The sequence below is a fragment of the Bicyclus anynana genome, chromosome 18, assembly GCF_947172395.1.
Source record: "Bicyclus anynana chromosome 18, ilBicAnyn1.1, whole genome shotgun sequence".
Lineage (NCBI taxonomy): Eukaryota > Metazoa > Arthropoda > Insecta > Lepidoptera > Nymphalidae > Bicyclus > Bicyclus anynana.
In genome coordinates this window covers 8,848,586-8,863,012 of record NC_069100.1, presented here as the reverse complement: position 1 = coordinate 8,863,012, position 14,427 = coordinate 8,848,586, and the positions used below count along the sequence as shown (strand labels likewise).

Here is a 14,427-nt window from a genome sequence, read left to right as displayed (position 1 = left end):
ATAGGATGATATGATGATGATGAAGAAAATGATAACAAAGAATCGAAATTGTAAATTAATTAATTTTTTAGGGTAAACATGCAAACCATAAGAACTGTAAGCTTGTTTTGTTAGTATACTCGTAGATACTATATCTAAGTTAAAATTTTATAAATTACGATTACTTGTTTTAGGTTAAAATAGTTATAATATAGTAATAGTTAGTGACTAAGTAACTAAGAATTATTTTTTATATAATTGTCACTTGGAAATTTTAAATGATTTAATAAAACAACTGCATGTTATTACAATACACAAAACATATGAAATTAAATAAAAAAATAAAAAAAAGCATGCACTTTTTACTAGAAAATCGAAAGCACAACACAGTTTTCTGCAGTTTTCTTTAATAAGAAGTAGGTAAATTAAATTATCCTTATAATCCGTATTCCACGTGAAAAATCGTCTATTAAAGATTTGTAAAAATTAAACTAGCAGATACTTTTTTTAAATAACTAAGAAATATACAAAAGAGACTGCTAAAATTTTAACAATAACGGAAAATATGAGCTTAAATATATCTGAAGTGTTAAATTATAAAAAGCCCGGTGTCTGTACAAGTGGCAGTTTATTGCGACTAACCGTCCAGACGAGGCGGCGCGTATTCCCACGGCACGAGATTAAACAATAGCCGCCGAGACGTGTACCCACCTCGCAGACACGTCCCAGGAGGGCGGGCAGGAAATAAAACGTTTGAGGACAAACAACATCAATTATACAGTATCAATAGGCTGGACCCAAGGCCGAGATCCTAGGATCGTTCGTTATCAACCCATATTTGGCTCACTGCTGAGCTCGAGTCTCCTCTCAGAATGTGAGGGGTTAGGCCAATAGTCCACCACGCTGGCCCAATACGGATTGACAGACTTGACACACTCAGAGAATTAAGAAAATTCTCTGGTATGCAGGTTTCCTCACGATGTTTTCTTTCGGATTCGAACCCAAACTCTCCGGAATCGGAGGCAGAGGTTATATATGGGCAATCACGGCTATATCCTAGAATCAATCCTGCTTATTTAAACTATTGTCGTATCTGCTACTAAAAATAATTTAAACTCGATCGGTGACGATTTAGACGGTCTCGGTTAAAAGTGGCATGGCATGGCATTTATGGCATTGCATTTATAATGGCATTTATGGCATTTATAATGGCATGGCATTTATAATCTGGTTTTATAAATATTACACTAGTAATATTTATTAAACTACTAAGGTTGGCAATAATAAAGATTTTTTTTGGTAGCTGTAGTGATCAATATCTCGTAAACTATTATGAAATCAATTCCTTAATTATGCTTGCTGTCACGCTGACGTTTTGAACTTTCAAAACAGTTTTAGTTAAGCCATTGGATTGGTTAACTCAGTTTGATAAAGCTTGATATATGGACATCAAGCTTCGTCAAGCGGTATCCAAATGCCACTCCAAATAACATTTACAGAATTTTCCATTTTAATCAAAATGTAATTGGCACGTTCCCGCGATAAACAAAAAGGTTACGCTTCGGTGTGACAGCCGTCCACAGCACCCCCGGGGTATTTGTTCGTTAATTAGTCGGTTCGGATTCCGCGCACAGCGTCATATGAGTCGCGCGACGATCGCCGCGGCGTAATTGCTTCTATCCCGGAAATTATCATTTTACGTTGTTTTACTTTAAACTCGCACAAGTTTCTTCATTTTATCATCTTAGCGTGGGTTCATTGATATAGAATATTTAAACAACAGAGATCTGTACCGCTACGTCGTCGATATTCCTCGGACGCGTACTAAGCGGTGTAGTTCATCTTTCCTTATACGTACTGCAAATGTGGAATGCTCTTCCAGCTTCCGTTTTCCCCACCACCTACAATATGGGTATCAAGAGTGAATAGGCATTTTCTAAGCAAGCGGGTTCCACCATAGGCTGCATCATCGCTTACCATCAAACAACTAAGCGCTAGCTTATACAAAAAAAAATATGGAATACAGTATTCTACGTCAATAGCTGGGTTCTCAGTGATTGCGCTTATGATGTAGCTGCCATTTTTTATTGTGTCCAGAAAAACTACATGTTTACCGGCATAGCCTAGCCTCATTGTTTGGTGAGAGTTTGATCGCCCACCGTGTATATTATTATGACCCAAACAACACTCTAATGCTGTTTTTGGCGTAGTTGTCAGTTATTACAGGCACAGTTCAGGCAAATTCCATTTTAAGAATTTTAAAAGCTCCAAATACTTCAACCCAGAACTATTACATATTTGTACCTTTTGCCGTGGAGACCCTAGGGCCATGGAGTCGCAGTGCCAAAAATTTTTTCCGAACCATTTCACCGCGGCTTGTTGCCTCGACTGGTGACGGAAGGGCTGGCTCATTTTTTGCGCAAAGGATCAGCCTGGCTGTCCAGCGCGGAAATGCAGCCAGTATTGTTGCCACCATTCCACGTGGGCATGATTTGTATAGTTATTAGGGTAAGTTAGCTTAAGTTCCTTATTGTATTCTTTCTCAAAAAAAAAAACCCAGAACTCGAATCCAAAGTCTCCTCATCCACAGCCTAATGCTAATCATTGGACCAACATAGCAGTGCATGCACCACTATGTATTAAGTCTTGCTGATAGCGATCGATCGAGACGAAGGTGCCAATAGTTTCCCATTCCCGCCTCCCACGCCATTACCGCTAATGGTCACCATAAACTACTAAACTACACCCATACGGACCTCTAATACTGTAAGCTAACTAGATGGCAATAATTGAGTTGAATTTACCTCAACATTAACGTTATTTAATATATCATTTATTTTGTTGGTGGGCACTTATAAAACTCAATAAAATGTATGAAAATGACGAACCATCAGTCTATAAATTCAAAGCAGTTCACATTTGTGTTATACTAAGTTTTATATAAAAAAAGATCTATCTTTTCGTGGATGATAGGATAGATCTTTTCGCGGATGATAGCAAAATACATAAATCATTATACAGGAAGAAAATTTTTTTAGTGCGGATATTTTTATATTTTATACATAAACAAAATTTAATGATCACGTATTTTTTCTTTTTTTTTTAACTCAAAAATAACAAAATTATCGTTAGCTAAAGTTATTTACTTTTGAACAGAATTTTAGGGTCACCCTATTGTGCGTTTATTTTATTTTCGTTTGATACCTAAAGGACGTCACCAGATCACTTTTAAGCTGAATATATCTTGTTTAGTAATAATATGTACATTATTTTGTTATTTTAGAGACATAAATTAAAAAAAAAAATTACATAAAATGTATCGAACTGTTTGTAGATTTATATTCTACTAATGATACAGAACCACGAAAAAAAATATCCGCACTAAAGACCGAATCACCCTGTATGTATAATCATGATGGACTTCCGCAAAGTAACGCTGCTTTTATCCAATATCCATTGAAAGTGTCAAAATACGCGTTTTTTGCTGAATAAACGATCGTATCTTTTTTTGTAAGTAAACTTCGAAGTTTGGTTTTTCACATCTTCATAAACCTGAGTATACGGTTTAAATTTCAACTTAATACCTCCACGCATTACCGAAATAAACGGTCTGACAGATAGATAACAAAGTGATCAAAGGGTACCGTTTTTTCCTTTTGAGGTATAGAACCCTAAAAAACTTGCAGTAAGACAATTAAATCATGATATGTTAAAAGTACTTTTAATAATTCCTTCCAGAGGTGGCCCGTGTGCACAGCCCCTGGCGCGCAGCCAGCTGTGTGACGTCATAAATCATAACCACTTTACATCGCGCCACTGAATTATGGCTCGCCAATGCATTGCCAAGCGTGCCATTCGGGAAATGTCATACTGATACTAAAACTTATTTAAACAACTGCCTGTTAAAATGTTGGAAATCTCTGTTTTAAAAAAACTACTGAACTATTTATCCAGTAACCCGTGGTCGTGGTCACCACGATCCATGCAACTGGGTCGAAATATCGACAATAAAAATCTCGTCGTTTTATCGTGGTATGAACCCGTTTAAATATCATTCATAATGAACAACCACGAAATAAGTTTAAAATCATTATTTATCCAGTGTTCATAAATAGATTAGTCTAAGACTTTGTTTCATTTTATTTTTTTTATTGTGAAAGAATACAATGGGAAAGTACCCCAATTCTGAACAAATAATGTCCACGTGGAATGGTAGTAGGCTAAGTACAGGTATATGCTCGTATATGTTATTTGAGCGTTTATTTATTTAGATCCGATGTATAAAAGGAAAGTTCTCTGAAAAAACTAAGCTCCGCGAAAACGAAGATCGATAGAGATTAACGACAACTGGCGAAAAAAAGTTATACTAAATGGAAACCCAAACCCAACGAAATGATCTCAAAATTGTGATGCTTCCACCTCCACCGCGCGCCTTTACCACCACACCAATAAACACCACCCCTAAACACCAGAAGAGTATTCTGCGATGATTGCAGAACATAAGCAGAGTAGGGTAGCCGTGATAGCCCAGTGAATATGACGTCTGCCTCCGATTCCGGAGGGTGTGGGTTCGAATCTAGTCCGGGGCATACACCTCCAACTTTTCAGTTGTGTGCATTTTGAGAAATTAAATATCATGTGTCTCAAACGGTGAAGGAAATACATCGTGAGGATACCTGCATACCAGAGAATTTTCTTAATTCTCTGCGTGTGTGAAGCCTGCCAATCCGCATTGGGCCAGCGTGGTGGACTATTGGCCTAACTCCTCTCATTCTGAGAGGAGACTGGATCTCAGCAGTGAGCCGAATATGGGTCGATAATGATGAAGCAGAGGTACCAATTAGCTCAGCATGTTGTTATTTTAGAAAAAAAAAATACTTGGAACTCCGGGACTTCTGTCTAAGTGCAAAATAGACCAACAAGTTTAAATAAGCATAATGGGGTCTATATTTAGTCCCGGAATGATGAGATCAGAGTGGGCATTCCACAAATATCGGATTTCCTAATCTGAGCGTCGTTTCGGCTCATCATCTCAACGACGTTAACTAACGGCGCTGGAGCTGCCGCCAATTGCTTCTAGGGTTGCCACAACAACGCTTAACCATTGATTTTTATATTATACTTCCGATTAATAATGCCCAGTTGCTAGTTAGCAGTAGTTAGCCTATGTGGCTTCGGAGAGGTTCTGGGTTAATAATGAACATATCATTTTTCAGAAGAAATTTCCAATAATAATTTTTAGCTTGAAGTTGGTGGTACTACATCCTCGTGTTCCAGAGAGCACAATGAAATAAATAATCGAATATAATATTCTAGTTATAAATCTGTTTAAAAAATCTTTCGTTATCTCTACCTACTCAGTTGGTTAATTAGTTACTTAATTAACGTTAATTTTTTTTTTACAGAAATAATTGAAGCAACCTTTTTGGACTTAAAAAGGTTGCTTCAATTATTTTTAGTATTTATTTTTAGTATTTTTTTACCCATAAAAATTTTTAGTATTTTTCGAATTTCGAATATATATTAGTCATCCCGAGAAATCATGTTGTTTAGCCTCATGAGAAACTTAACCTTTATCCATGATATGGAAATATCCAGCGAACCCAATGGTGGAGTTCCAACGACAGTCAACGGCGCGCCAACCCTAGTGATAACCCTAATGTGTTACAGGTTAATTGACGATTGTCCGAATGACCCCACGGTCACAGCGTGACTATGACGCGCACTTTCTTGGTACAAACACTAAAAATTTTTTAAACTTATCTAGACGGGAGCAACAGCTGGCAAGGTTCTTGACTTCTAGACTTCTTGAATTCGAAAAGCAATATGATTCATTTGTCAATATCTGCAAAAACTATTGTTCTTAACTATTTACTGAGTTTATTTTTACAATAAAAGATAAGATGAAGATCAGCATCACTATCATGATTATAGAAATGATAATTTCGTTGAGTTTTAGATTGATTTTAGATTAAAATAACTTAAATAAGTCTACCCAATTAAACATACAACAGTCCCAATGAACCTATCTACCAGTTTCATTGTAATCTGATGACAAAGCTAGAGGTTACGATAGGATACATCGTATTATTTTTAGAGGCTTCTTGGCTGTTGGCTTGGCACCGCCTCCAAACCTAGCAGTAGATAGAGCATACTTATTAGAAATTTTTATATACGTAGTAAAATCTTTTTGTTTTATGAAGTCTAATGAATAGTTTTTTCAAGATTTTAACTCCATGGTTTCAGTGACACCAGTGCATCAGAGCTCCGTTACCTGAACGTGGATCAGGCGCTGGGCGATCTAGCGCAGTTCATCCAGTATGTGAAGAGTGATAGCTTCGAGGGTGGACGGTTCAGGTACGAAGATTGTGGTGTTCATCATCATCGATATCACTGCTGAGCAAGAGTCTCCTTTCAGAATGAGGGGGTCAGGCCAATAGTCCACCATGCTGGCTTAATGCGGATGCACAACCTCCGGAATCGCAGAGGCAGATATCCATTGGGATATAACGGCTCTTGTGGTGTGTGTGCGGCACTGTCATAATTTCACCATCATTATCAGCCGATGGATGCCTACTGCTGGACATAGGCCTTTTTTATGGACTTCTAAACATCACGGTCTCGAGCCGCCAGCAACCAGCAGCGTAAACTTGATGTCGTGATTCTACCTAATGGGGGCTCGACCAACATTGTGATTTTCAGTGCGATTTTATGACCCCAACCACCATCGGTTCTTCGAACTATACGCCCCGCTCATTGCTACTTCAGCTTCGCTGAGCAATGTTGGTGACTGGCATTTCTGCGAATATTGTTTTTTCTAATTCCATCCAATGGATGGAAAAACTCCAAGCATATCTCGCTCTATTGCCCGGACTATATTGATAGGTCAAATTGAACGAGCTTATACAACTTGAACCCAATCATAGATTAAGATTGAAGCGAAGTAAGACCAATTAATAATCCAAGGAACAAATTTTTACTTTTGCCAATGATGGTGTTATGAGTATGCCCAATTTGCCCACGCCCACTGCAGGACCGGCTCGGTGGCGCTGGTGGGCTGCTCGTACGCCGGCAGCATGGCGACGTGGATGCGGCTCGCCTACCCGCACCTCATCACCGTCGCGCTGTCGGACAGCGGGCCGCTGCACGCGCAGGAGGACTTCCCCGGTGTGTAGCACATACTTCAACACTGCAGGACCGGCTCGGTGGCGCTGGTGGGCTGCTCGACGCCGGCAGCATGGCGACGTGGATGCGCAGGACTTCCCCGGTGTGTAGCACATACTTCAACACTGCAGGACCGGCTCGGTGGCGCTGGTGGGCTGCTCGTACGCCTGCAGCATGGCGACGTGGATGCGCAGGAGAACTTCCCCGGTGTGTAGCACATACTTCAACACTGCAGGACCGGCTCGGTGGCGCTGGTGGGCTGCTCGTACGCCGGCAGCATGGCGACGTGGATGCGCAGGAGGACTTCCCCGGTGTGTAGCACATACTTCAACACTGCAGGACCGGCTCGGTGGCGCTGATGGGCTGCTCGTACGCCGGCAGCATGGCGACGTGGATGCGCAGGACTTCCTCGGTGTGTAGCACATACTTCAACACTGCAGGACCGGCTCGGTGGCGCTGGTGGGCTGCTCGTACGCCGGCAGCATGGCGACGTGGATGCGCAGGAGGACTTCCCCGGTGTGTAGCACATACTTTAGATACAAACAGAGAGATAGCAATCACCACATTTTACTCGAACCGCACCTCAGAAAAAGCACCCACAAAAACTCAGAGTCTCAAAAAGACTCTCCATTTTACTAGCTTCATCATCATCATCTTATCAGCCGATGAACGTCCACTGCAGGACATAGGCCTTTTGTAGGGACTTCCAAACATCGCGATACTGAGCCACCTGCATCCAGTGAATCCCTGCGACTCGCTTGATGACGCCAGTCCACCTGGTGGGGGATCGACCAACACTGCGCTTTCTATTGCGGGATCGCCATTCCAGCACTTTGGGAGCCCAACATCCATCGGCTCTTTACTAGCTTGTTTGTGCCAAATTGAGAGCTTTAATGAAGACGAAGAAGTACCACTTTAATGATTCACTCAGAGAGTGCATTCACCTTATTATAATGCCTTATTTTGCCTTGTCGGTTCTACGCCTACTGTTTGCTCTTTTTGTCCCCAAGTTCAATTTTAATAATTAAATAAAGTGTTGTTTCAATTTTAATTAAATATGAAATGAAATGAATACTGTTTTGTAGGTTCCACCACTAGCCTGAACAGGCAAACAAAATTATTGGGTAAATAATAAAAATTAGGCTATAGTTGTACATATGTATATATTTAATGTAAAAACATAGATATTTACATATACATAAGCCAACAGAACAGCGGTAGATATCTAAGCAAAACACAAACATGTAAGAAGAAGAAAACATACAAAAGGCGGTGTTGTCGTTTAATAAAGTACTCTGGCAGGGCGGGGTCCAAATGATAAGCATTAGCGACATTGTCGTGTGGTACAAAACTATATAATACTAAATACTAGCTTTTGCACGCGGCTTTGCCTTGGCTAATTCCATCCCGTATTTTAGGGGTTGGGGGAAGATTTCCAAAAAATGAAAAAAAAACAGGCACTTTTCGTTAGTGACAAAGAGTCTGTGTACCGATTTTTAGGTTAGGTTAAAAGTCCCATATAAAATTTTACCCTCTGCTCTTGGAATGCTCATACAAACTTCCACCTTCCACTTTAGGGAATTGGGGGGTTACAATGATACAAATAGTTGTCTATGTCACTCTCCACCCTTTTAACTATCTTCACTTGAAAAATCACGTCAATTCGTCACTCCGTTTTGCCGTGAAAGACGGACAAACATACAGACACACACAACTTCACATTTATAATATTAAAGTATGGATTTATTGAAGTTTACCTAACACTCATAGCACATCGTAGGTTCGAGTCCGGCCTAAGAAAAAGGTTTTTTTATAACAAATTTTCATCGCCATTCGCCTCGCATTGAAGACAGAGAACCCACAAGGGTTTATGAATCAATTAAATTCCGTAAGAAATTTAATTTTCACCAAACGACGAAAGTACGGACTACGAACTACGAACAGCGTAGGTCAACTACGCGCAGATGATGTATTAGATAATTCTAATAATAATATTAAATCATAGCTACATGTATTAATACAAATTAATAAAATTGTATTTTATACTTCCAGAATACCTAGAAGTTATTACCGAAGCGCTTCGGGTACAGGGAAGCGAAGCGTGCGTGTCGACCATCGAAACAGCCATGCGGGACATTGCTACCTTACTCAACTCAACCGCAGGGGTCGAGAGGGTTTCATCACTATTCAAGTAAGTATTAAACTCCAGAGTACACGTGGGTTAACATTGACATGGGTAACTAAAATCTTCTTAAATTCCTTTAAAAGCATTTCAAACATATTTAAGCACTTTTGAATCGTCAAATGTATAGGATCTTGATCAAGTGACCTGTCGAAAGCAAATGTCATTCCCATACATCTTTTTAGTTTTTGAAGCGTTAGCGATCGTAGAAAGAGAATCGACTTGCAACTTGGCTAGGGGGGCTGGTGATGTAACTCAATGGGCATTGGGTATAGATTTAGATAGGTATTATATATGTATATATGTATATTGTACATTATAGATACGTAGATACTTCTTTACCCCTCATGTTCAGAGGTATATTACGTATAACGATTGTCTATTATTTTAATTATTTTCGTTTATTGAGATAAAATCGTTGTTTTCTTTGTGTACTTTTGCCAAATAATTATCTTCATTTGGGTTGATAATAAGTGTCATCAATTAGGTACACTAATCGTGTATTTATATGTCAGTGATAATAATTATTACAATAATTTGAATCAATAGTTCTGGAGCACCGTATAATTGATGAGGAGAGCTGATACGGCCGTAGTTGTGCCCCTGTAGTTTCGTTTTTATTCAATGCCATATAAGCCCTTGACTTACTCATATGGAAGCTGTATGTATGGATGGATCTTTAAATCTGGAAGAGATACAACTTTAGTCTACTAATACCTCTGATAGTTTCTACGCAACAAGCGTTCCGTTACGATGGCGTGTAGAAATCGAAAGGGGTGTGGATTTTACTACTCATGTCAAGTTATCCCGCTTCCATCTTAGATTGTATCATCACTGACCATCAGGTGAGATTGTAGTCAAGGGCTAATTTGTAAAGAATGAAAATAAATCATAATAGCGGAACGTCAATAGGTACTTACACTTGGCAGTAGGTACCTATGTTTACCAGTAACTAGCCACGGTCTATGCCTACAGAAAGACGTATGTTAGGAATACATACCTACTACAACGACGAGGGGCGGGGATCAAACCTTTCGGTGAAGAATTCAGACGTGGTCAGGCCGTACTTCACCGTATTTTGCAAATAACATCATGCATTCCCAGGCATCGAACTCAGGATCTGTCTGTGACCTGTTTCAGGACGTGTGCGCCGCTGCAGCCGTCGTCTCCCCTGGACGTGGCCACGTTCCACTGGTTCGGCATCACGGAGACGTTCGCGTCCCTCGTGCAGTACGCCAAGCCCGGGGACATCGCCACAGCCTGCGGGAGCCTCACCAACCAGAGCTTGAGTGCGTACACATTTTGTCTTGATTTTTTTATTAGTACCCCTCGATAAAGTTTGGCGGTAATTACTATTGATGCTGATGCAAGCTGTAAAGCTATTTTGGAACGCGTTTACTTATAAATATCGCCGCACACGGACCACACGTGGCAGCCACATACGCCGCCACAAGAAGCAAGAAGCACAAAAGTAGCTGAAGCGCGCAACAGCCACTTGTAGCCAGTGGTTGACACTTGCGGTCGGTGACTGCTACTTTTATCACCCATGCACGCTGTATCATAATGGACTCGATCGAAGGAAGTTTAATTTAAATTTATACGAAAACGTCGTCGTAGAAGATGAATCCGTAGTTATTGGATACATCAAATTTTAACAGAGAGGGGTGCGGAATAGCGTGATTAGCGTGTTGCAGCGTTTTGTGTCGGCGTTTAGTGGCCAGTGCGGGCTACAAAAAGCGAGCAGCGACGATTGTAGCGTGTGGCGGCCACCGGCGTCAACCGTGTGCTGCGAGTACATATAAAATGAATAAAAACTACAGGAAATATGCCGGTAGCGGCGATTTGTAATTGTGGCCGGTAACCCGTGTGAGTGAGCCCTACGGTGCCTATTAGTACTAACAGATCCTACTGATTTTCTCTTTCTATTATGTCCCTCCTTCGGTACCGGTCATTTAACATTAACATTCTGATAGTGGTCGATAAAAAAAATATATTAAGAGCAGCGTGGTAAGCTTAAACTCCATATTCCCTTTCATTTAAGTAGGGAATCCTGGCTTTGGTTCGGGTCGTTAAAATAGGCAGTTACCTTATAATTATTATCATATTTTAACGACCAGCTACGGCTCCCTCCTTATATGCACTCCTTTTAGGGCGGATACCTAATGATAAATAACCCCTAATAATTTTCTCGATATAAGTAACTAACGGACGCCTGCGACTTTTCCTTAATCAGATTCTGTTGCAAAATCCGTTCATAGCAAATAGGTATATACTTTCAAATTGTAAACTACCTCTCTGCCAAACTACAAATTTCAACAACAAGCGGTTTTCGAGATTGCGTGACCTCTCGCTTTTACATATTTAGATACCTACTGGAATTATTACCTACCCTCTAGATTAGCTGAACAAGCCAGAACGAGGCAATGAGCAATATTTTGTTTAATATCTTTTGTATACCTAGGTTCTTCGCCGGTGGAACGCCTGGCAGCCTGGATAACATCTCGGCCATCAACTCAACCGTGCATCGAATCCCGATACTCCATGCAGGTGACCGCGCACTCCAACACCAGCTACGATTCTCCACAGGCTACCAGTGAGAAACTTCTTTATCTTTTACAATAGGCTAACATGTGTTGTCCAAACGTAAAGACAGAAACTGTACTATTTTGCTAAGTACCTACCCTAATCGCGAATCTTATGTACTGGAGTGGACCTCTGCCTTTGATTGGGAGGGCGTAGGTTCGAATGCCGGGGCAAGCACCTTTACCTTTTCAGTTATGTGCATTTCAAATTAAATATCACGAGCTTAAACGGTGAAAGAAAAGCATTGTGAGGAATAGGAATAGGAAACCTGCATACCTGAGAATTTTCATAATTCTCTACGTGTGTGAAGTCTGCCAATCCGCATTGGGCCAGCGTAGTGAACTATTAGTCTAACCCCTCTCGTTCTGACTCATTCAAATGGACTCGTGCTCAACAATGAGCCGAATATGAATTGTTGATGATTTTTGATTGATAAACAGTAAGAAGCTTTCACCCACCAGGTGGACTGACGACATCAAGCGAGTCAGAGATTCGCTGGATGCAAGCGGCTCAGTGTCGTGATGTTTGGAAGTCCCTACAAAAGGCCTATGTCCTGCAATGGACGTCCATCGGCTGATATGATGATAATGATGATGATGATGAAGAAGCTTTCGCTTGATATTCTGGATCAAGGATCGGAAACAGAAGGCAGTGTTGAGTTGCTCACTCTGGAGCCCTGACCACTGGTTGCTTGGGCACTCAAATGTCCTTTGAAAAATGTCCCTCAGCGGGAGGGTTGAATTTATTTTCTGGCTGGTGGGAGGCTTCGGCCGTGGCTAGTTACCATCCTACCGGCAAAGACGTACCGCCAAGCGATTTAGCGTTCCGGTACAATGTCGTGTAGAAACCGAAAAGGGGTGTGGATTTTCTTTCTCCTAACAAGTTAGCCCGCTTTCATTAAGACTGCATCATCACTTTGTAGTCAAGGGCTAACTTGTAAAGAATAAAATTTAAAAAAAAACTAATGAAAAATATTTGAAGCTTTGGTTCGTATGTTCAGTGCGACTGTGGACGTACCAGACGTGCGTGGAGTACGGCTGGTATCAGACCACCTCCAGCGCGCGCCAGCCCTTCCTGTCCGCCGTGCCGCTGGGCTACTTCCACCAGATGTGCACCGACTTCTTCCCGGACGTGTGAGCTCCGTCTTTGTTTATGCTACACTAGTAGACGGCGTGCGGTTTCACCCGCGTGGTTCGCGTTTCCGTAGGAATATGGGGATAATATATAGCTTATAGCCTTCCTCGATAAGTGGGCTATCTAACACTGAAATAATTTTTCAAATCGGACCAGTAATTTCTGAGATTAGCGCGTTCAAACAAACAAACTCTTCAGCTTTATAATATTAGTATAGCTTAATTAAAATGACAGTTGTCTGTGCAGGTATAGTTTTAAACAAAAGTGTTAGACGCCTCCGTGGTTACGCGGTACTTTATGATGTCAAATAATTGAAAATTTAGTACGCGATTGTAATGTAGTCATCATTCTATGGTTAGGACTTGTCTTGGCGTGCGTCGCTGACAGCTGTAAATGTGTTATGGATAATTCAAGCACTATAGGGGGGAGAGGGGGTCTTCTTTTTACTTATTTTTGATGACTTGGGTTTGCGGGTCTAGATGGTGATTATCTACGTCAGCATTAGTTATTTACTTTTTTACACTTATGGCAACCCACACACTGTTTTAAATTCTATGCGGCATGAATCATTTTTGTATATTCAGACCGTTTTTTCGTGTAATTTAGCAGAGAACAGCAATTTAGAGCATTATTTCACTGTTCTGCAAAGTAACATCAGCTTCCATAACCACAATACTAATATTCAAATTGTCATTTGAATCATTAAATACTTAACACATAATTTGCATGCGAAATTGGCAAGATACATTTACCATCTACATTCTACATCTACCAACCACCTGTATAATGCATCTGCAAATAAATAAATTGATTGATTAATTAATTTTATTTCAGCTTCGACGTGGCGCTGCTAAAGTCTGGCGTGTCGCGCACTAACAAGCTGTTTGCTGGTCTCACCCACCTGCCCGACCACGTCATATCGGTGTCGGGCGGCCACGATCCGTGGTCACCTATGGCGCCCAACACCACTCACGCCACGCACCTAGCACCCGTGTATGTGGTACCCGGCGTGTCACACTGCAGAGCTATCAGGTTAGATAGCAACTGGATCGTTGAACTATATTAAATTCATTTGGGATGGGATTTTGGGTTGAGATATCCCCACGGGAATATAAATTTGTACTGTGTAGGTAGGTATAGCTGGTTAAAAGGATTCAACAGTTTATTACTTCTCTAGGGCAGGTTTTCACCACCAAAACGATGGCAATCAGGAGCAAACCTACCTTTCGTTGCTGTAGACTCGTTTAGTTTCTGGGAAAACAGCTTCCTAGCCAGACACGTAGACGATGGCTTTCACCAACACTGCAATAGGTCGAAGCTGAAGTGTCAATGGGTAGGCCAGCTACTTCAAAGAGCCAATGGACGTTGGGGTCTGAAGGTGCGGG

The 14,427-nt window shown here is 40.9% G+C and overlaps 1 protein-coding gene across 1 annotated transcript in view; it reads left to right on the top strand.

Annotated features, from left to right (window-relative positions):
- The window catches only part of LOC112056087 (putative serine protease K12H4.7), a 30,714-nt gene extending 16,606 nt beyond the window's left edge, over positions 1–14,108 (top strand). The window contains exons 5-11 of the mRNA XM_052886979.1: positions 6,226–6,336; positions 7,013–7,146; positions 9,196–9,334; positions 10,466–10,614; positions 11,787–11,918; positions 12,909–13,041; positions 13,877–14,108. Coding sequence (XP_052742939.1) covers positions 6,226–6,336; positions 7,013–7,146; positions 9,196–9,334; positions 10,466–10,614; positions 11,787–11,918; positions 12,909–13,041; positions 13,877–14,108 — 1,030 coding nt within the window. The remainder of the gene's footprint in view (positions 1–6,225; positions 6,337–7,012; positions 7,147–9,195; positions 9,335–10,465; positions 10,615–11,786; positions 11,919–12,908; positions 13,042–13,876) is intronic.
- Positions 14,109–14,427: the final 319 nt, after the last annotated feature.